The sequence below is a fragment of the Liolophura sinensis genome, chromosome 11, assembly GCF_032854445.1.
Source record: "Liolophura sinensis isolate JHLJ2023 chromosome 11, CUHK_Ljap_v2, whole genome shotgun sequence".
NCBI lineage: Eukaryota > Metazoa > Mollusca > Polyplacophora > Chitonida > Chitonidae > Liolophura > Liolophura sinensis.
The window spans coordinates 1,220,308-1,243,831 of record NC_088305.1 but is presented as its reverse complement, the minus strand read 5'-3'; the positions used below and the strand labels follow the sequence as shown (position 1 = coordinate 1,243,831).

General features: G+C 40.4%; 1 protein-coding gene across 1 annotated transcript; it reads left to right on the top strand.

Moving 5' to 3' along the window:
* The first annotated feature begins 165 nt into the window (after positions 1 to 165).
* Positions 166 to 22,878, top strand: LOC135477791 (tRNA (cytosine(72)-C(5))-methyltransferase NSUN6-like). Its single transcript, XM_064757994.1, has 10 exons — positions 166 to 239; positions 1,550 to 1,654; positions 2,354 to 2,447; positions 4,866 to 5,025; positions 6,143 to 6,303; positions 8,001 to 8,041; positions 10,218 to 10,347; positions 14,165 to 14,322; positions 20,139 to 20,264; positions 22,406 to 22,878. Exons 2-10 carry the CDS (start codon positions 1,616 to 1,618, stop codon positions 22,565 to 22,567), a joined length of 1,071 nt encoding a protein of 356 aa, XP_064614064.1. The 5' UTR covers positions 166 to 239; positions 1,550 to 1,615; the 3' UTR covers positions 22,568 to 22,878.
* Positions 22,879 to 23,524: the final 646 nt, after the last annotated feature.

The following is a 23,524-nucleotide window of genomic DNA, read 5'->3' as shown; positions in this document are numbered from 1 at the left end:
AACAGTATAATTAAATTAGTGGTGATATATGTGTTTAATTGTCTGGTTAAATTGATATGTTTTTTTTTATCTTTTTGTTTCAGAGGTTGGGTAAATATGGCCTCCAGTATTGCGAAGATCACTTCTTTGATCTCCTCTGCGCTTTAGCCATTCCCCCTAGTTACAGTACTCTGCGGGTCAACACCCAGGCGGGCACTGTGACAGACACACTCAAGCTGGTGGAGGAAACTGTGAAACAGGTAAGGAGACTGTGATGTGGTGAGTGGAGAACATTGTGGATTGTTGAGTGGAGGAAACAGAGGATTGCTGAGAGGAGGAAACTATACAATGGTGAGTGGAGGAAACTCTACAATGATGTGTGGAGGAAACTGTAGACTGGTGAGTGGAGGAAACTGTACATTGGTGAGTGGAGGAAACTGTAGATTGGTGAGTGGAGGAAACTGTAGATTGTGAGTGGAGGAAACTGTAGATTGGTGAATGAATGAAACTATGCAGTGGTGAGTGGAGGAAACTGTAGATTGTGAGTGGAGGAAACTGTACAGTGCTGAATGGAGAAAATTGTGGATTGGTGTGTGGAGAAAACTGTAGATTGGTGAGTGGAGGAAACTGTACTGTGGTGAATGGAGGGAACTGTACTGTGGTGAGTGGAGGAAACTGTACAGTGGTGAGTGGAGGAAACTGTGGTGTACAATGGTGAGTGGAGACAGTGGTGTACAATGGTGAATGGAAACAGTGGTGTACAGTTGTGAGTGGAAGGAGTGGTGTACAGTGGTGAGTGGAAACAGTGCTGTGCCATGATGAGTGGAAACAGTGCTGTACAGTGGTGAGTGGAAACAGCGGTGAGTGGAAACAGTGCTGTACAGTGGTGAGTGGAAACAGCGGTGAGTGGAACAGTGGCGTACAATGTTGAGTAGAAATAGTGCTGTACAGTGGTGAGTGGAAACAGCGGTGAGTGGAACAGTGGCGTACAATGTTGAGTAGAAACAGTGGTAAGAGGAAACAGTGCTGTACCGTGGAGCTGTAAATATTTTTGAGTGCATAGTAAAAATCCTATGAAATAAATAAATAAATAAATAAATAAAATCTATCAATAATAGAGGATACTGCACAGTGGTGAGTGGAGTGCAAAGCTTTGATCTGTTGATCTGTGATCTGTTGATCTGCGATCTGTGATCTGTCAGCCAATGAGGGAGCCATCTGTCCTTTACATCGCTGGTTTGTTTACATCTCTGGTTTGTTTACATCGCTGGTTTGTTTACATCGCTGGTTTGTTTACATCACTTTTTTGTTTACATGACTGGTTTGTTTACATTGCTGGTTTGTTTACATCACTGGTTTGTTTACATCGCTGGTTTGTTTACATCGCTGATTTGTTTACACATGCACACAACTTTTACAATATTGTGAAAAAGCATGGATATCAACAACGGAAATCTTTAAAGCTTGTTTTTTTTAAGAATCAAGATTGTCTGATATTCTTTTTTTCTGATACACTGTGGAATGGATGCCCTGTTGTAGATACTTGTATGTGTCTGATGGTCTTTGACAGGACTATGACAGAAAAGGCTGGAATCCTCCTGTTATTGAGTTACATCCCCTGATTCCTGACGTGTTGATGGTACAGAACAGAGGGCCTGTAGAGGGCCTTCACCATGTGAGTACGCAGAGGCAATGGTGCACCTTTTCCAGCTCAGTGGCAACTCAGGCCCAACATTCTGTTGTACTATTATACAGGTACTTCATAACCAGTTTTCCTCCAATTTGTCACCGTAAAGGCAAAAATGGAAAACAGACTATGTAGATTTGGTCCGAATTTTTGTAGGCTGGAAAGTTTTCTTATCTCGAAGTTTTCTTCTGGTGTAATTCTGAACTGCTTTGACATACAGAGCATGCCAAATGTGATAAAATATTTAAGTGTAAATTACCCGCCAGATAAAGAAATGATAATGGTATAGAAATATATATGCTCTGCTTCGACCTTCGACGCTTGGGTGGCCCAGTGGTTAAAATGTCCGCCCTCGTTGGGCATGTTGGGAGACCTTGGATCAAATCTGGGTTGGGTCATTCCAAAACTTCCAAAATTGTACTTGATGCTGCCTCATTTGGCACTCACCTTTTGCTAGAGCTAAGAAACAGGACTGGTTCGCCCTGTGTCTGTCTAATGTAACTGGGTGCGGTGTCATGTCTGGTGTCTTTGGCAAGACAGTTCAGAGGCGGCAACACTTTGACGGCAGGGACTTGCCCTGCCACAAGAAGACACAGTATATGTACACACACCTAATGACTTCTGATCGTCGTTAAACGAAACATTGTTGAGTATGATATACCTTTATTTATTTATTTTTTTTTGCAGCATGATAAGGAGATTGTGGTAGATTTGTTCTGTGGCATGGCTGTGCTTCGAGGAGCTGATGTGTTTGCTCAGGGAATTATGGGATGTCATCCAGGTAAGGTTAGCATTAAAGGACTATTGAATGATGATGTTTGTTTACCAGAAAGATTTATATTGTTTACCAGAAAGATTTGTATTGATCCAGCCTCAAAGATGGGAGAACTGGGATCAACTGATAGCAAAAATGGTTCACATTGCTACCTCGCTCGGCACTCATCCATGACCTAGAGGTTAGAGCAAAGAGGACTGGTTTCCCTGCTGTCAGTTTAAGATATATAACTGGGTGGGGTTTCATTATCTGGTGTCCACAGCATGATACTTCAGAGGTGGCAGCACTTTGGTGGCATAGAATCACTTTACAACAAAAACACACCAAATAACCATGATGACTCCTCATCTTCATGTGACTGGAAGATATTTAAGTGCGACATAAAAACCCAAGCATACGTTTATAATTTCTGGTCATCTCAAAGTTTTTCATGGCAGATGTTAATATGTTTTCAGGGCCTGCGTGACTTAGTGGTTAGAGCACTCGGGCAGCACAATAACCCTGGAGCATCTCACCAATGCTTTTGCTGTGGGTTTTAGTCCATGCTGGCTCCCTGTCAGATCGAACGTGGCAAAAAATGTACCAGCAACCTGAATATGATCGTGCTTTGCCCCGGGGATCCTCCTGCTTTCTTCGCGCTATAATGTTGCCTGCCGTTGTATTTGTCAAATATTCTTGAGTATGCCGTAAAACTTCAATAATATGTTTTCCCCAAAAAGAGTAGAAAACAGCCTGAGAAAAACACAAGGGTGGTCATTAACAATTAATTGCTTTATTTTCAAAAATGACCCTTAGGAGGAGACAGTTTTGTTGATGTCATTAGTACAAGTAACTATGCTGACTCGCGATCTGTCTGTCCCTCACTAAAGTGGTCACTGGTTCAAATTCTCTAGTTTAGATGCATCTTTAAGGTGTTACTTCAGTTGTAAGAGAAGACAGGCCGGAGTGTTAAATAATGTGAAGGGCACCCTAGGGAACAAAGCTAACACCATGGATCAAAAATATTTATGACAAATAACACGTTTTAACTGGTAGAAGGGAAGAATCCTCAAAAACAAAATCTTTGTCAGTTTCCATAAAATTTTCCTGATGTGATGTGATGATATTCCTTATGTGACGATGGGTCAGGTGGATGTGACGATGAGTCAGGTGGATGTGATGCTGAGTCAGGTGTCAGGTGGATGTGATGCTGAGTCAGGTGGATGTGATGCTGAGTCAGGTGGATGTGATGCTGAGTCAGGTGGATGTGACAATGAGTCAAGTGGATGTGATGCTGAGTCAGGTGGATGTGATGCTGAGTCAGGTGGATGTGACGATGAGTCAGGTGGATGTGACGATTAGTCAGGTGGATGTGATGCTGAGTTAGGCAGTGATGCTGGAATGACGTCATGCACATTTGAAAGTGTGACGTCATTTGTTGCTATAAGTCAGTGATGGGTGACGCCAAGTGTTCTTGCACGACATCACACAAGGCAAAATTGGAAACAGCAGAAAACTTTTGTTTCTGTACTCTCCTCCGAAACCAGTGACAGCAGGTTTATTACATTGCAATTTTTTTACAATTTAGGAAAGTTATTTAGACTCAGTCCTTATCATTTAACCCTGCCCTTAAGACATACAGGTCTTCACACCGTTGTAGCTTCTCCAGTCAGGAGGTTTGCACAGTGAAGAGCATAATTCTGCATCCATACCCATGGCTATCATTGTGCTAGTGAAAAACTCTTGTGTATACAGCTTTACACAGTGCTGAAATAACTGGAATTCCACTTAAAGTTTGGTATGTAAGAATGCACTGTCAGAAGCACTCAAAGGCCTTTGAAATGATACTTTTCACACCAGCACTAAAAGTTTTCCGATAAGAAGTTAAACTAATAAAATTTCACGAAAAAACCTCTTAGATGGCCCTATAAGGTCGAGGAATGATCAAGCAAAATGTGTCACTTGAAAATTTTAGGTGAAATACTGAACAGTAAATAAACTCATTTATTTATTTGATTGGTGTTTTATTTATTTATTTATTTGACTGGTGATTTACGCCGTACTCAAGAATATTTCACTTATACGATAGCAGCCTGCATTATAGTGGCAGGCTATCTACATATTTGATTGGTGTTTTACGCCGTACACCAAATATTTCACTTATACAATGCCGGCTGGCATTATGATGGGAGAAAACTGGACTCTCTGCCCAGGGGAACTCAGGACCATCCGCAGCAGTAAATAAATAGTCTAATTTCAATTTATTCATGTTGTAATTACACCAAAAGATCTTCTGGGGTCTCGTCCATGAACAGCTAAAGAAAACTTTGATTGTGTGCACTGTCATCATTGGTAACAACGCATATTGAACACTCATGTTGTGAATTCATGTATATCCAATCACTGAAGCAGAATTTTGGATATCTGTTTGCTGTCATGAAATAGGTGTCAGAAGAGGAGATGAGGTATCAGTTTACACGGACGTAGATGGGGCCTGTTTGAAGGGGCTAAGTAAAATTTACTCAGGTCATAAAGCCTTTGTTGGGAACGGTCTGGCTCGTCTTGGACGTGATGAGCTCTTCTGTAATGGAGGTACAAATCTCAGGTAAATATTATACCGTTCTTTGTCAAATTGATCCCAGCTTTTCACATCACTTTTGAAAAAATCCAAAGTGCTGATCAACAGAAAGTACCATAGTGGTATGCATAAACAGGAGTTAAAATCATGAGGTGGCAGATATGCGTTAAAAAAAGATAAATATCTATATCCAACCTTTTATTTTTATTAATCTGTAATATTACATATACCAGTATTTTTCTAAGCACAGAGCACTCACAAGCAATATTTAACAGTTGCATTTCATGAATATTTAAACATAAATTTGAAATGTGGCTTAGACTCACATTTCTACAAAAACTTTATTTCTTGTCCACACAACTCCAATGCTTTATGTTTTAACCTGTTTTAAAGGGTCGATGACAAATGGGAAACTTTGATTGGCTGATAACAAATGTGTATGAATTATGCCAGCCTTGTACTACACACGAGATGCTCCTGACAATACAAGTTTCTAACATGTACCTGATATTCACTCTACCAAAAGCTGACAGTATTGCAGATTGCCTGGACCACAGCATGCTCAGTATGTCAAGTTAAGCCCTTATGGTTGGTTATAGACGATGGCCTCGTTTAAGTTTTCTGTGCCGCCCTCGTATAAGTGAGATATTCTTGAGTACAAGGTAAACACCAATCAGATAAATAAACTTTCTGCAGGCAGACATGTCTCCAGTATTTATTTGTCTTGTCGGTGACAGTTTAAGTGCCTTCTGTTGAGATTTTAAACATTACTTTTGTTTTATTTTATTTATTTATTTGATCAGTGTTCTACGCTGTACTCAAGAATATTTCACTTATACAACGGCAATCAGCATTATGGTGGGAGGAATCCGGGCAGAGCCCGGGGAAAACCCGCAACCAGGTCTTGCTTGAAGACCCACAACCAGGTCTTGCTTGAAGACCCGCAACCAGGTCTTGCTTGAAGACTCGCGACCAGGTCTTGCTTGAAGACCCGCGACCAGGTCTTGCTTGAAGACCTCCCCATGTAGACCCTCCCATGAAGACCTTCCCATGTAGGCCGGAGAGGAATGCTACACGACCTTCAGTTTATAATGACAAAACTGTTCAATATGTAAACAGTTATCATTTTCTCCTCCTCTAACAGTGGGATAGGTATTGAGATGACAAAACCTCTATACCAAGCACCTTGTTTAGCGGACACTCTCCTTGACCGGGTATTTGCTCAGAATCTCCCCTCTATTGTATGTGGACATGTACTCGACCCCAAACCAGGAGAACTCATCTTGGACATGTGTGCTGCACCAGGTAAATCTTTGGCTTTTCTTTCCTCTGTTTTTTTATGCCCTCCCCATCAGTTAACAGAGTTTGGAAATGTGACTGAAAAGTAATAACTATAATGGTTAATGATATTCAGGGAGAGCGCGTTCATCATTGTGCCAGAAAAATCTTCATGTACTCGTTGGTCATTGTGCAAGCCAGGTGTTCATATACGCGTTGGTCATTGTGACAGCCAGGTGTTCATGTACTTGTTCGTCACAGTGCCAGTCAGGTGTTCATGTACGAGTTTGTCATTGTGACAGCCAGGTGTTCATGTATGCGTTTGTCATTGTGCCAGCCAGGTGTTCATGTACGCGTTCGTCATTGTGACAGCCAGGTGTTCATTTACGTGTTCGTCATTGTGCCAGCCAGGTGTTCGTGTACGCGTTCGTCATTGTGACAGCCAGGTGTTCATGTACATGTTGTTCTGTGGCCCATTTGGTTAACGCACTACCGAAACATAATGACCTGGGCACCTCTCACCAATGCAGTCGCTGTGAGGTCAACTCCAGCTCATGCTGGCTTCCTCTCCAGCCGTACATGGGAAGGTCTGCTATCAACCTGCAGATGGTTGTGGGTTTCCCAAGGGCTCTGCCCGGTTTCCACCCACCACAATGCTGGCTGCCATGGTATAAGTGAAATATTCTTGAGTACGGTGTAAAACACCAACCAATCACATAAATAGATGTTCATGGTTTAAAGTGAGGAGTGGGTTGTGGTGTAGTGTTCTCATATATACCAGGTGCAAGTGGATGCAGGCTCAAAACTGACCTGGGACAGGTGATTTTTACATCCCCATGCTTTCACTGCCTGTTGCTTGTGGGCACAATAAGTGCTTGACAGTGATAACTCCGACAAATTATGCTGTCTTATGTTCACTGGAGACTAACTGTCTTTCACCCTAATAGTAGAAATATCTGTACCTCACATCTGGGAAAGCTTGTCACTATCTTACCAAAAGTAAGTGGTTTAACCTTCCAGTACCCTCCACCCATAAAACTGTCTGCCATCATCTGAGTGAAATGAGTCAGATAAATAAATAAATATTTAAAATATTTTATTTGTGGGTACATGTATGTTAACTTTTGACCACACTCACACATTCTGAGCTTAGGTTGTATGGAGAACTTTGAGCCCTGGCAACAGTACACAAAATGTATATGTGCATCGAAAAAGTATCCCAAGTTTTGAAAGCATAACTTTCCCTTATTTAATCCCATTTCCCTATCTCTCCCATGTTAATTTTGCCTGCCGAGAACTAGGGCATCTCCAAGATACCCCTCTGGCTAAACCCCCGCGTACGAGTGTCGAGACATCACATTTCCGATTGCTCTAACATGGCGTATCGAAAGGCTTCATAAGAATTTCAGATTAAGAGATTTATATATATAGTTAGTTATCAAGAATGTCAGAAAAAATGTTCTGTGATCGTTCAGATCTCTTCTTTACCCTATTTCTGCAATAACTGAATAATTATATTATTTGTTGTCTTTTCTTTTTATGTTATGTGGTCATTGCTGAGCAGGATTTACTTTTGTAGGAGTGAAGTATACTTATGTTTTGATACTTATGTTTTGATACTTATGTTTTGTTTGAATATTTTTATAGAGTATGATACACCTGTGAACAGAGTGTTTAGGCTGGAAATCAACTCACTAACACTTCTAATCTTTTGTATACTTCAGGTGGAAAAACTTCGCACATTGCCTGTCTGATGAAAAATGAGGTAAAACATGCATTAGTGTAAGCCATACATCAGTCGCGGTGAAAAATCCAACCACCCGATGCCACTTGTGATTTACTTATTTGATTGGTGTTTTATGCCATTCTCAAGAATATTTCATCCGTCCGTAGGTTGCTGGAAGACCTTCCCACATACAATTGGAGAGAAAGGCAGAATGAGCTGGACTTGAACTCACGACAATCACATTGGTGAGAGGCTCCTGGGTCATTGTGCCATACTAAATTGCTAACCATTAGGTCACATGCAAATTATCGCATAAAAAGAATGGTAGAGATAGAAGTTAAACTAAGGGTTTAAGACTACTGTAGCGGTGTTTGTTGTGTCACCCGATGTGCTTTCTTGGATTTTGACTCGGTACAAAAACAAGCTATCAGGTTACACAACAAACACCACAACACAAGTGTTAAAATCTATTCTACCGTGAAAACATAAGAAAATAAGGCAAAAACGGCATATTTCATGCAGCTTTTTTGCTGCTGTTCTTTGTAACTCCCTCCACAGACGTCATGCATTTTTGACCAATCAATGGCAAGCTTATTCCATTGAAGTTGACCTAGACATTTCCAAGCTGCGTACATGTATGTATGACGTCATGTCTTGTTGTTGTGTGATGCAGGAATGTAAAATTCCACTGTACATCTATTGACGTCATATCGCTGAGCTCAGACTGGAATATCATGAAACAAAAAAACAAACTTTTTTCCTAGTCATGGCGTCTGGGTCTAAATTATCAAAAATGTAAAAACCAAACCGATATCTAGAAACCATGCGTAGTAACACTTTTATCACTGAAGGAAATTCTGTAAGTTCACGTTTATGTAAATCATAAAAGTGAATTTAACAAGTAAACAGGTTCAAATTCTCTCATTTGTAGATGAACATGAACTGATATTATTTGGGGAGGTATGTGTTATGTGCCACACTTGATGTTGTTTGAAATGTCATCTGTGTTTAATATGTATTTTTGCACACGGCCCCGCAAATAACAGCGGTGGGTGGGGGGGGGGGGTAGAATAGATGATCATGCATTAGTAAAAAAATGTCCAAATTACTTTTTAATACACTTACCCGTATGGCTGATTGTGCTAATTACCTCAACTAGTTTTGTTTGATGAAACGATCACAGGTTTCATAAAACATGTAACAAACTCAGCAAACGATCATGTTTGTGTATGTCATTGTTGCATTATGCCTCTTATGTGTATCAGTCAGTTGTCAAACTGCAATATTTTTCAGTAATGTATTTCAATATATTATGAAATGGTTGTTTTTCAACAAATTATTCAAACTTATTCAACTTTCAGTAACTTGTCAAACTTATTTCATGAAGTTACCACATTGCTGTATGTCTGTGGATTATCACATTGTTTAATTTCTGTAAATTGTCTCTTTGCTGTATTTAAGTAAATTATCACACATCTGTATTGTAGTAAAATATCACACTCCTCTTATAATAATGTATGACACGTGCATTGTTTTAAATTATCACACATCTACATGGTAGTACATTATCACACTTCTCTTGTAAATTATCAAACATCTGTATGGTAGTAAATTATCACACTTTTCTTGTAAATTATCAGACATTTGCATGGTAGTTAATTATCACAGTTCTCTTGTAAATTATCACACATCTGTATGTAATAAATTATCACACTTTTCTTGTAAATTATCACACATCTGTATGGTAGTAAACTATCACACTCCTCTTATTAATTATCACACATCTGTATTGTAGTAAATTATCACACATCTGTATGGTACTAAATTACCACACTTCTGTGTTGTAGAGAAATATCAAATTGCTGTATTGTGGTAAATTATCACTTTGCTGTGTTATTTTGAATTATCACATTGCTGTATTGTAGTAAATTATCACACATCTCTATGGCTGTAAATTATCACACATCTGTATGGTAGTATATTATCACATTGTTGTGTTGTAGTAAATTATCATATTTATTTGTTTATTTGTGGTAAATTATCACATCTGTATTGTAGTAAATTATCACACTTCTCTTGTAGTAAATTATCACACTTCTCTTGTAGTAAATTATCACACTTCTCTTGTAGAAAATTATCACACATGTGTTGGTGTAAATTATCACACTGCTGTGGTGCAGTACATATAAATTATCACATTTCTGTTTCATTGCAGGGTCGTGTTGTTGCACTAGACAAGTCACCTCAAAAAGTGCAGAAAATTTACCAGAACTGTCAAAGATGGGGACTATCTTGTGTGGAAGGATACGTGTGGGATGCGTCAAAAGCATTGTGTGAGGATGCAGGTCAGATATGTGAAGGTCCAGTCCTATGTATGCAAATGCCCATGCAGTTGTCTGAGATAGTTTGACCCTGTCACTCCCCCCCCCCCTTGCCCCCCAACAACAAATACACCTATATAGGGCACAGTGCCCTATTTGTGGTAACAAATTCAGATGTGCTATTTCATATTTCATTTTAATTTCTTAATATGGAGTATATGCTGTGGCCTGATGTATAGAAGTACATGTAGTTCTCAGGTTTCTGCTTGTGGTGTGAAGATGGCTGTAAACCACAGTTTTCCTAAGGCTGTAAACTACAGTTTACCTAAGGCTGTAAACTACAGTTTACCTAAGGCTGTAAACTACAGTTTTCCTAAGGTTCTGAAGTCAGGAGAATAAGTACCCTGCTGTGGTGACGTCAGTGGTGATAGCTGTCAGAATAACTTTGTTGGGGGATGGGGGGTGGGTGGGGCATGGGGGGGTGGAGGTAGAAGGAGGTGTTGGAGAAAGCCTGATGGGTTGAAGGTGCTAAGCTGGTTCTTTGTGCCCAGTATGTTTAATATAGATAATGTCATTTCTGACCAATGACAGAAAATATGAATAAAAAAGAGGGATTGTTAAGAAATATAAAATATACCTCGCATATAAGTTTTTTTTTCTTTTTTTTGGCAACATCATTCTTTGTTTTCTTTAGAACCATACTGACTGTATGGAGAGCCTTGACCACATCCACACATTCTGAGCCTAAGTTGTATGGAGAACTATCATACTGACTCCTTGTTTTCTGTAGAACCATACTGACTCTTTGTTTTCTTTAGAACCATACTGACTGTATGGAGAGCCTTGACCACATCCACACATTCTGAGCCTAAGTTGTATGGAGAACTATCATACTGACTCTTTGTTTTCTTTAGAACCATACTGACTCTTTGTTTTCTTTAGAACTATACTGACTCTTTGTTTTCTTCAGAACCATACTGACTCTTTGTTTTCTTTAGAACCATACTGACTCTTTGTTTTCTTCAGAACCATACTGACTCTTTGTTTTCTTCAAAACCATACTGACTCTTTGTTTTCTTTAGAACCATACTGACTGTATGGAGAGCCTTGACCACACCCACACATTCTGAGCCTGCGTTCTATGGAGAACTATCATACTGACTCTTTGTTTTTTGTAGAACCATACTGACTCTTTGTTTTCTTTAGAACCATACTGACTGTATGGAGAGCCTTGACCACACCCACACATTCTGAGCCTACGTTGTATGGAGAACTATCATACTGACTCTTTGTTTTCTGTAGAACCATACTGACTCTTTGTTTTCTTTAGAACCATACTGACTGTATGGAGAGCCTTGACCACACCCACACATTCTGAGCCTAAGTTGTATGGAGAACTATCATACTGACTCTTTGTTTTCTTTAGAACCATACTGACTCTTTGTTTTCTTTAGAACCATACTGACTGTATGGAGAGCCTTGACCACACCCACACATTCTGAGCCTAAGTTGTATGGAGAACTATCATACTGACTCTTTGTTTTCTGTAGAACCATACTGACTCTTTGTTTTCTTTAGAACCATACTGACTGTATGGAGAGCCTTGACCACACCCACACATTCTGAGCCTAAGTTGTATGGAGAACTATCATACTGACTCTTTGTTTTCTGTAGAACCATACTGACTCTTTGTTTTCTTTAGAACCATACTGACTGTATGGAGAGCCTTGACCACACCCACACATTCTGAGCCTAAGTTGTATGGAGAACTATCATACTGACTCTTTGTTTTCTGTAGAACCATACTGACTCTTTGTTTTCTTCAGAACCATAATGACTCTTTGTTTTCTGTAGAACCATATTGACTCTTTGTTTTCTTCAGAACCGTACTGACTTTTTGTTTTCTTCAGAACTATACTGACTCTTTGTTTTCTGTAGAACCATACTGACTCTTTGTTTTCTTTAGAACCATACTGACTGTATGGAGAGCCTTGACCATACCCACACATTCTGAGCCTAAGTTGTATGGAGAACTATCATACTGACTCTTTGTTTTCTGTAGAACCATACTGACTCTATGTTTTCTTTAGAACCATACTGACTGTATGGAGAGCCTTGACCACACCCACACATTCTGAGCCTAAGTTGTATGGAGAACTATCATACTGACTCTTTGTTTTCTGTAGAACCATACTGACTCTTTGTTTTCTTTAGAACCATACTGACTGTGTGGAGAGCCTTGACCACACCCGCACATTCTGAGCCTAAGTTGTATGGAGAACTATCATACTGACTCTTTGTTTTCTGTAGAACCATACTGACTCTTTGTTTTCTTCAGAACCATACTGACTCTTTGTTTTCTGTAGAACCATATTGACTCTTTGTTTTCTTCAGAACCATACTGACTTTTTGTTTTCTTCAGAACTATACTGACTCTTTGTTTTCTGTAGAACCATACTGACTCTTTGTTTTCTTCAGAACCATACTGACTCTTTGTTTTCTGTAGAACCATACTGACTCTTTGTTTTCTGTAGAACCATACTGACTCTTTGTTTTCTTTAGAACCATACTGACTGTATGGAGAGCCTTGACCACACCCACACATTCTGCGCTTAAGATGTATGGAGAACTATCATATTGACTCTCTGTTTTCTTCAGAACCATACTGACTCTTTGTTTTATAGCGCCTTTCATGTATCCTGTAAGCTGCTAGTTTATGTATAGCCTTGGACAGCCTGGAATGTCAGAGCTGCCCATGTTATCCTCCACTATTCTTGTGAAAATTGGATGGCAAAGTCTGAGGCTCATTACAAAGTGCTCCAGTTTCCTCCCCCTATAATTTGAAGTCTTGATTGTGACATTAAACACCAGTCAGTAATGTATACACCAAATTCTGTCAACGAATTCGTTCACTCATTAAAAATGATTTCTGATGGTAATACAGTATTTGTGAGTATGATGTAGGATCTCAGTCCAGTAAATAAATAAATATATAAATGAAATCCTTGTCCAAGTGATTCGATTCCATGCTGAAATAGTTAGATAGTGTTATTATTTCCTTTCAGGATTATAAAGGCTTCGAGCATGTAAAATAAATGATAAATTATTTATTTATGTATTTCATTTTTGTTTTATGCTGTACTCAAGAATATTTCACTGATACGACGGCGGACAGAATTATGGTGGGAGGAGACTGAGAAGAGCCTGAGAATAATACATGGCTTTCTGCCGATTAATTAAAACTTCAAACTGTGTTATCATCAGCATTCTTTGTTGTCCTCTACAGCCATCGTCTGAATTATCCTTCATTGTGTGAATCAGCCTTCATTGTGTGAATCGTCCTTCATTGTGTGAATCGTCCTTTATTGTGTGAATCATCCTTCATTGTGTGAATCGTCCTTCGTTGTGTGAATCGTCCTTCGTTGTGTGAATGTTGTGAGCAGCTTTCATAATCCTTTTGCAAAACTAATGACCCAATCCCTGAACTAGATGGCATTTGTGAATTTCATATGTATAGACAAATACACTTCTCCTAATTATGAGTTAATTTTTGAAAGTTGAGACCTGGTTTCCTCCCTCCAAAACGCTGGCTGCCGTTGCATATTTAAAGTGAAATATTCTTGAGGACGGTGTAAAAACACCAATCAGATAAATAAATAAGTAAATGAAAGTTGAGATATTGAAATCACTGAACTCAGTGACTGTTTCCTTGACTTATGATGGTCCAGTTGGACAGCATCATACACGTTGACTCTGCAACTGTGTGGGTAAAACTCAGCCAGTGTTTCATTTGCATGCATGGTTTGCGACATGATGACATGGAGTTGCTTCCCTTTACCAGATGCTGGCGGAGGACCACCATTCACAGCATGTTCCTTTGACAGAGTCCTGGTGGACGCTCCGTGTAGTGCACTAGGACAGAGGCCTTCCTTCAGGAATAAAATGACAGCAAAGGAATTGAAGTCATACCCAAAATACCAGCGCAAACTTTTAGCAGTGGTAAGCTTTATGTTAATACTTGATGATCATATGCACATCATGTTTTAGATTTGTGTGTACATGTACACGTAACTGTAGCAAAAGCCATTCAGCCCGGCACACACACAAACAACGTTTTCTCTTGAAAATAGGATTTTCTGATCTCTGTATTCAAATCATCCAGAATATCTAGCACCGCAGACAGGCAACATTTGTTGTCCACTTTTGAAGACTCTAGTGAAGAAACCCAGTCAGTTAGGAATTCTTGATGTACCTACAGTTCCCGACCCATGGGCCAAATTGTGAAGACCAGTCGGTTAGGAGTTCTTGATGTACCTACAGTTGCCCACACATGGGCCAAATTGTGAAGACCAGTCGGTTCAGAATTCTTGATGTACCCTACAGTTCCCAACACATGGGCCAAATTGTGAAGACCAGTTGGTTAGGAATTCTTGATGTACCTACAGTTCCCGACACATGGGCCAAATTGTGAAAACCAGTCGGTTAGGAATTCTTGATGTACATACAGTTGCCAACACATGGGCCAAATTGTGAAGGACCAGTCGGTTAGGAATTTGTGATGTACCTACAGTTCCCGACACATGTGCAAATTGTGAAGACCAGTTGGTTAGGAATTCTTGATGTACATACAGTTGCCCACACATGGGCCAAATTGTGAAGACCAGTTGGTTAGGGAATTCTTGATGTACCTACAGTTCCCGACACATGGGCAAAATTGTGAAAACCAGTCGGTTAAAAATTCTTAATGTACATACAGTTGCCCACACATGGGCCAAATTGTGAAGACCAGTCGGTTAGGAATTCTTGATGTACCTACAGTTCCCGACACATGGGCCAAATTGTGAAGATCAGTTGGTAAGGGAATTCTTGATGTACCTACAGTTCCCGACACATGGGCCAAATTGTGAAGACCAGTTGGTTAGGAATTCTTGATGTACATACAGTTGCCGACACATGGGCCCAAATTGTGAAGACCAGTTGGTTAGGAATTCTTGATGTACCTACAGTTCCCGACACATGGGCAAAATTGTGAAAACCAGTCGGTTAAAAATTCTTAATGTACATACAGTTGCCCACACATGGGCCAAATTGTGAAGACCAGTCGGTTAGGAATTCTTGATGTTCCTACAGTTCCCGACAGCATGGGCCAAATTGTGAAGACCAGTTGGTAAGGGAATTCTTGATGTACCTACAGTTCCCGACACATGGGCCAAATTGTGAAGACCAGTTGGTTAGGAATTCTTGATGTACCTACAGTTCCCAGACACATGGCAAAATTGTGAAAACCAGTCGGTTAGGATTCTTGATGTACATACAGTTGCCGACACATGGGCCAAATTGGTGAAGACCAGTTGGTTAGGAATTCTTGGTGTAGATACAATTGCCCACACACGAGCAGAATTGTGAAGACCAGTCGGTTAGGAATTCTTGATGTACATACAGTTGCCCACACATGGGCCAAATTGTGAAGACCAGTTGGTTAGGAATTCTTGATGTACATACAGTTGCCCACACATGGCCGTATTGTGAAGACGTGTTGTTACCTGCACCACAAAATGACATTCTTGAGAACAAATGTTGTCCGTGTGCACTGGGCTTTGTTTATGTGTCATCCACCTGTTACCCAGCTATTATCTTAGCAATAAATACTGAAAAATAGAATGATTATCATAGTTCTGGTGGACAAATCTAGCAATGTCTGTATATGCACTGTATTTAGCCAATTCAGTATTTTCAAAAAAAATCATGTTGTTTTTAATATATGTAATATGTAAGTCTTGAAGAATTGGGTGTTTGGGTGTATATTTGTCTGTAATCTGCTAGTGCCAGTGACAAGATTTATGTAATATACACATAGTGTAAAAACGAAGATTTCCTCCCCTGATGATCACCAAACTGTGTGTCGAAATATTAAGTATCAATGAAGTCTTTGATTTTACACTACTTGTGTAGTATGAAACTTAATAAACATGGCTAAAAGACGCATTGAGTTAGTGTGGTGGAGTGTTGGTTATGACTACATGTGTATCTGTTGACAGGGTGTTGAGTTAGTGAAGGCTGGTGGAGTGTTGGTTATGACTACATGTGTATCTGTTCACAGAGCGATGAGTCAGTAAAGGCTGGTGGAGTATTGGTTATGACTACATGCGTATCTGTTGACGGGGTGTTGGTTAGTGAAGGCTGGTGGAGTGTTGGTTATGACTCCATGTGTATCTGTTGACAGGGTGTTGAGTCAGTGAAGGCTGGTGGAGTGTTGGTTATGACTACATGTGTATCTGTTGACAGAGCGATGAGTCAGTAAAGGCTGGTGGAGTATTGGTTATGACTACATGCGTATCTGTTGACGGGGTGTTGAGTTAGTGAAGGCTGGTGGAGTGTTGGTTATGACTACATGTGTATCTGTTGACAGAGCGATGAGTTAGTGAAAGCTGGTGGAGTGTTGGTTATGACTACATGTGTATCTGCTGACAGGGTGTTGAGTCAGTGAAGGCTGGTGGAGTGATGGTCATGACTCCATGTGTATCTAATGACAAGGTGTTGAGTTAGTGAAGGCTGGTGGAGTGTTGGTTATGACTTCATGTGTATCTGCTGACAGGGTGTTGAGTTAGTGAAGGCTGGTGGAGTGATGGTCATGACTCCATGTGTATCTGCTGACAGGGTTTTGAGTCAGTGAAGGCTGGTGGAGTGTTGGTTATGACTACATATGTATCTAATGACAAGGTGTTGAGTTAGTGAAGGCTGGTGGAGTGTTGGTTATGACTCCACGTGTATCTGCTGACAGGGTTTTGAGTCAGTGAAGGCTGGTGGAGTGTTGGTTATGACTACATGTGTATCTGTTGACAGGGTGTTGAGTCAGTGAAGGCTGGTGGAGTGTTGGTTATGACTTCATGTGTATCTGCTGACAGGGTGTTGAGTTAGTGAAGGCTGGTGGAGTGATGGTCATGACTCCATGTGTATCTGCTGACAGGGTTTTGAGTCAGTGAAGGCTGGTGGAGTGTTGGTTATGACTACATGTGTATCTAATGACAAGGTGTTGAGTTAGTGAAGGCTGGTGGAGTGTTGGATATGACTCCATGTGTATCTGTTGACAGGGTGTTGAATTAGTGAAGGCTGGTGGAGTGTTGGATATGACTCTATGTGTATCTGTTGACAGGGTGTTGAGTTAGTGAAGGCTGGTGGAGTGTTGGATATGACTCCATGTGTATCTGTTGACAGGGTGTTGAGTTAGTGAAGGCTGGTGGAGTGTTGGATATGACTCCATGTGTATCTGTTGACAGAGCGATGAGTCAGTAAAGGCTGGTGGAGTATTGGTTATGACTACATGCGTATCTGTTGACGGGGTGTTGAGTTAGTGAAGGCTGGTGGAGTGTTGGTTATGACTACATGTGTATCTGTTGACAGGGTGTTGAGTCAGTGAAGGCTGGTGGAGTGTTGGTTATGACTACATGTGTATCTGTTGACAGGGTGTTGAGTCAGTGAAGGCTGGTGGAGTGTTGGTTATGACTACATGTGTATCTGCTGACAGGGTGTTGAGTTAGTGAAGGCTGGTGGAGTGTTGGTTATGACTTCATGTGTATCTGTTGACAGGGTGTTGAGTCAGTGAAGGCTGGTGGAGTGTTGGTTATGACTACATATGTATCTGATGACAGGGTGTTGAGTTAGTGAAGGCTGGTGGAGTGTTGGTTATGACTTCATGTGTATCTGTTGACAGGGTGTTGAGTCAGTGAAGGCTGGTGGAGTGTTGGTTATGACTACATGTGTATCTGTTCACAGAGCGATGAGTCAGTAAAGGCTGGTGGAGTATTGGTTATGACTACATGCGTATCTGTTGACGGGGTGTTGGTTAGTGAAGGCTGGTGGAGTGTTGGTTATGACTACATGTGTATCTGTTCACAGAGCATTGAGTTAGTGAAGGCTGGTGGAGTGTTGGTTATGACTCCATGTGTATCTGCTGACAGGGTTTTGAGTCAGTGAAGGCTGGTGGAGTGATGGTCATGACTCCATGTGTATCTAATGACAAGGTGTTGAGTTAGTGAAGGCTGGTGGAGTGTTGGTTATGACTCCATGTGTATCTAATGACAAGGTGTTGAGTTAGTGAAGGCTGGTGGAGTGATGGTCATGACTACATGTGTATCTGTTGACAGGGTGTTGAGTTAGTGAAGGCTGGTGGAGTGTTGGTTATGACTACATGTGTGTCTGTTGACAGGTTGAGTTAGTGAAGGTTGGTGGAGTGTTGGTTATGACTTCATGTGTATCTGCTGACAGGGTGTTGAGTCAGTGAAGGCTGGTGGAGTGATGGTCATGACTCCATGTGTATCTAATGACAAGGTGTTGAGTTAGTGAAGGCTGGTGGAGTGTTGGTTATGACTACATGTATATCTGTTGACAGGGTGTTGAGTCAGTGAAGGCTGGTGGAGTGTTGGTTATGACTACATGTGTATCTGCTGACAAGGTGTTGAGTTAGTGAAGGCTGGTGGAGTGTTGGATATGACTCCATGTGTATCTGTTGACAGGGTGTTGAGTTAGTGAAGGCTGGTGGAGTGTTGGTTATGACTCCATGTGTATCTGTTGACGGGGTGTTGAGTTAGTGAAGGCTGGTGGAGTGTTGGATATGACTCCATGTGTATCTGATGACAGGGTGTTGAGTCAGTGAAGGCTGGTGGAGTGTTGGATATGACTCCATGTGTATCTGTTGACAGAGCGATGAGTCAGTAAAGGCTGGTGGAGTATTGGTTATGACTACATGCGTATCTGTTGACGGGGTGTTGAGTTAGTGAAGGCTGGTGGAGTGTTGGTTATGACTACATGTGTATCTGTTGACAGGGTGTTGAGTCAGTGAAGGCTGGTGGAGTGTTGGTTATGACTACATGTGTATCTGCTGACAGGGTGTTGAGTTAGTGAAGGCTGGTGGAGTGTTGGTTATGACTTCATGTGTATCTGTTGACAGGGTGTTGAGTCAGTGAAGGCTGGTGGAGTGTTGGTTATGACTACATGTGTATCTGATGACAGGGTGTTGAGTCAGTGAAGGCTGGTGGAGTGTTGGTTATGACTTCATGTGTATCTGTTGACAGGGTGTTGAGTCAGTGAAGGCTGGTGGAGTGTTGGTTATGACTACATATGTATCTGATGACAGGGTGTTGAGTTAGTGAAGGCTGGTGGAGTGTTGGTTATGACTTCATGTGTATCTGTTGACAGGGTGTTGAGTCAGTGAAGGCTGGTGGAGTGTTGGTTATGACTACATGTGTATCTGTTGACAGGGTGTTGAGTTAGTGAAGGCTGGTGGAGTGTTGGTTATGACTCCATGTGTATCTGTTGACAGGATGTTGAGTTAGTGAAGGCTGGTGGAGTGTTGGTTATGACTACATGTGTATCTGTTGACAGGGTGTTGAGTTAGTGAAGGCTGGTGGAGTGTTGGTTATGACTACATGTGTATCTGTTGACAGGTTGTTGAGTTAGTGAAGGCTGGTGTATTGTTGGTTATGACTACATGTGTATCTGTTGACAGGGTGTTGAGTTAGTGAAGGCTGGTGGAGTGTTGGTTATGACTACATGTGTATCTGTTCACAGAGCATTGAGTTAGTGAAGGCTGGTGGAGTGTTGGTTATAACTTCATGTGTATCTGTTGACAAGGTGTTGAGTCAGTGAAGGCTGGTGGAGTGTTGGTTATAACTTCATGTGTATCTGTTGACAAGGTGTTGAGTCAGTGAAGGCTGGTGGAGTGATGGTCATGACTCCATGTGTATCTAATGACAAGGTGTTGAGTTAGTGAAGGTTGGTGGAGTGTTGGATATGACTCCATGTGTATCTGTTGACAGGGTGTTGAGTTAGTGAAGGCTGGTGGAGTGTTGGTGTACAGTACCTGTTCCTTACCCATTGAGGAGAATGAGGGTCAAGTGGAGTGGGTTCTGAAGAGCTACCCTGACCTACAGCTTGAGCAACAGGTAACGAGAGAAATATTATAATCTTATAAATATTCTAAGGGAAAGAAAACAGAAACATGAAATGTGTGTCAGAAAGGCTTTGGAACACTGTGCTGGAAAATTGTCTGATTTTTTGGTTTTGTTTTTTAATGAAGTAAAATGTCTCTGAAGCAGGGGATTTTACGGTGGTCTCTTCTGACCATATTGTCACATTAGAATTTGATCACTAAATACAAACACGAAGCTAGATTTCTAAATTCCATTTGTGTATATGGATGGTGGTGGGTTTTCCACAGACTGTGCCTGGTTTCCCCTCAACCATGGTGCTGGCCACCTTGGCAATAAAATATTATTGAAATATTCTTGAGTGCGGCCTAAACCATCAATAGTATGTTTATGTCTGGCACCAACCATGATGAAGGAGGGGGGAAAACTCTTGATCAGCAACATGAAGCTGAGGTGGTCTCCCTTGACACTTGCTCTATATGTTTAAGTTGACATTGAAGAGAAATTTTCCTAAAGTTTTTTTTTTTTTTTGCAATATAGCCCGAACTGAGTAAAATTAAAAAAATTTAAATTCTGTGTTTTCTTTATTAGAATGAACACAGATATACTGTTCAATTTATAGTTCACCTGTACAAAGTATAGGTGTAGAGTATGTCATACTTCAAGCATCAGCGTCAAGGAAAGCAGTGTTAAACATTTCAGGTATTGTATCTTAATAGGTAGTGCGTGTGTTGAGCTCAGATTTTACACATATATAGAACACAGTAACATGAAGGGGATGTTCCATCATTGATTCACTGTGTGCAGATTAAATACAGTGTGTTTGAATCATTATTATTATTATTATTGATGTAATAATACAAAATGTAAGGGGTGATATTTTAAGAAATACTTCATGTATTGAGCTCAGGATTTGCACAATGATATGAGGTCATTAATCTGCTGTTTGCGTATTAAGTGTGGCAAATTACAAAATTCATGACTTACTTGTGTCGTGTGTATTAGTATTAATGTCAAAGTAAATGTTAGGGGTGATATCTCAAAAAGTGCTAGATGTAGGCCTATTGACCTGAAGTTTTATATGTATATAAAGCACAGGGGCATGAGAATTAAAGATGGTCCATCACTGATGCTCTGTTTGTATATTAATTACCACAGATTACTCAGTTTACTTATGTTATTGAATATATTATTGAAGTTTGCATTCATGCGTCTCGTATAGGCAAGCTCTTTGATAACCTTTGCTTCTAAATCTGAGATAATATTTCTCATCATAATAGTAAAAGTAAGGTAAAAAATCTACAAATATTTGTAATATAACTTCAGCTGCTTATAATAAATGACAAATATCATATTTTATTGAACAGGTAACAGGAATATGACAGGTGTCCTATGGTAGAATAAAAATACGGGAATGGGGAAGACTTTGCCATTTTGTCTCTTCAACTTATCTGTACTCTAAATGTTTGCTATTTTGTCCCCCATGTTGGTGTGTACTGCTATTTCGACTCAAGTGTTAATGTGTACTTTGCTACTTTGCATATTGCATTGATTTGTACCTTGTTGTTTTGTCTCTTGTATTGAGTGTACCTTGCTATTTTGTCTCTTGTGTTGATGTGTACCTTGCTGTTTTGTCTCTTGTATTGATGTGTACTTTGCTAGTTTGTCTCTTGTATTGATGTGTGTCTTGCTGTTTTGTCTCTTGTTGTGTACCTTTGCAATTTTGTCTCTTGTATTGATATGTACCTTTTGTTTTTGTCTCTTGTATTTATGTGTATTTTGCTGTATTGTCTCTTGTATTGATGTATACTTTGTTATTTTGTGTCTTGTCTTGATGTGTTCTTGTATGTATCTCTTGTATTTTTGTGTACCTTGCTATTTTGTCTCTTGTATGCAAGTGTACTTTGCTATTTTGTATTTTATCTTGATGTGTACTTTGCAGTTTTTTGTGTTTTGTCTTGATGTGTACTTTGCTATTTGGTCTCTTATCTTGATGTGTAGGCCTACTTTGCTATTTTGTCTATTGTCTTGATGTGTACTTTGCTATTTGGTCTCTTATCTTGATGTGTACTTTGCTATTTTGCTATTTTGTCTATTGTCTTGATGTGTACTTTGCTATTTTGTCCCTTGTCTTGATGTGTACTTTTTTCTTGCAGACTCCCTATGTAGGTCAGCCAGGCCTGGAGGGTACCAAACTGTCCAGAGAACAACTACAACTGCTGCAGCGGTTTGACCCAGGAGCTTCTGTGAAAACACACTCAGATTGGAACACTGATACCATAGGATTTTTCCTTGCCAAATTTAGAAGGAAACGATAACATTAATATGACATATAGGAATAAAAAATTGATGTTTTGAAAACATGCCTGATTGGCTTAGCCATATCACATGTACAGTTAGGTCTGACAGCGGGGAAAATAATAATCAGTGAGATTGGAATTGCCCATGATTAAGATAGAGCCAGCTGTTACATTTCCCTCCCTCTTCAGAATTAACCACTAGGGGTAAAAATGGTTTATTAAACATTAGCATAAGTTTTCTGCATTGACAGCCTGTAAAAACAACCTCTTTTTTTTAGTTGATGTGATGGTTATGTTAATTTTGTGTCCTGTCAGCCCCTGCTAAAGATGTGCACCAGTGTACATGTATGCCCGTCTGTCCATTGGTCGGTTCATCTATTGGTCTCTTTATCCGTCAGCCTGTTCATCCATCAGTCTGCTCATCCATCAGCCTGTTCATCTGTCGTTCTGTTCGTCCGTCAGCTTGTTCATGGATTAATCTGCTTATCCGTCAGCCTGTTCATCCATCAGCCTGTTCATCCATCAATCTGCTCATCAGTCAGCCTTTTCATCCATCAATCTGTTCATCCATCAGCCTGTTCATCCATCAATCTGCTTATCCGTCAGCCTGTTCATCCATTAGTCTGTTCATTTGTCATTCTGCTCATCAGTCAGCCTGCTCATCCGTCGTTCTGTTCATTAGTCAGCCTGTTCATCCGTTGTTCTGTTCATCCATCAGCCTGTTCATCCATTAGTCTGTTCATCCATCAATCTGTTCATCCATCAGCCTGTTCATCCATCAATCTGCTTATCCTTCAGCCTGTTCATCCATTAGTCTGTTCATCCGTCGTTCTGTTCATCAGTCAGCCTGTTCATCCGTTGTTCTGTTCATCAGTGAGCCTGTTCATCCATTAGCCTGTTCATCCATCAATCTGTTCATCCATTCGTCCTTTAGTCCAAAAGAGTTTTTCCAATGTTTTTCGAAATGGTAGTTCA

Coding starts and splice junctions, on each gene's coding strand:
- LOC135477791 (XM_064757994.1), top strand. CDS start 1,616: ATGGTACAGAACAGAGGGCCTGTAGAGGGCCTTCACCAT. Junction 6,304..8,000: donor GGACATGTGTGCTGCACCAG/GTAAATCTTTGG, acceptor TGTATACTTCAG/GTGGAAAAACTTCGCACATT. Junction 14,323..20,138: donor AGCGCAAACTTTTAGCAGTG/GTAAGCTTTATG, acceptor ATCTGTTGACAG/GGTGTTGAGTTAGTGAAGGC.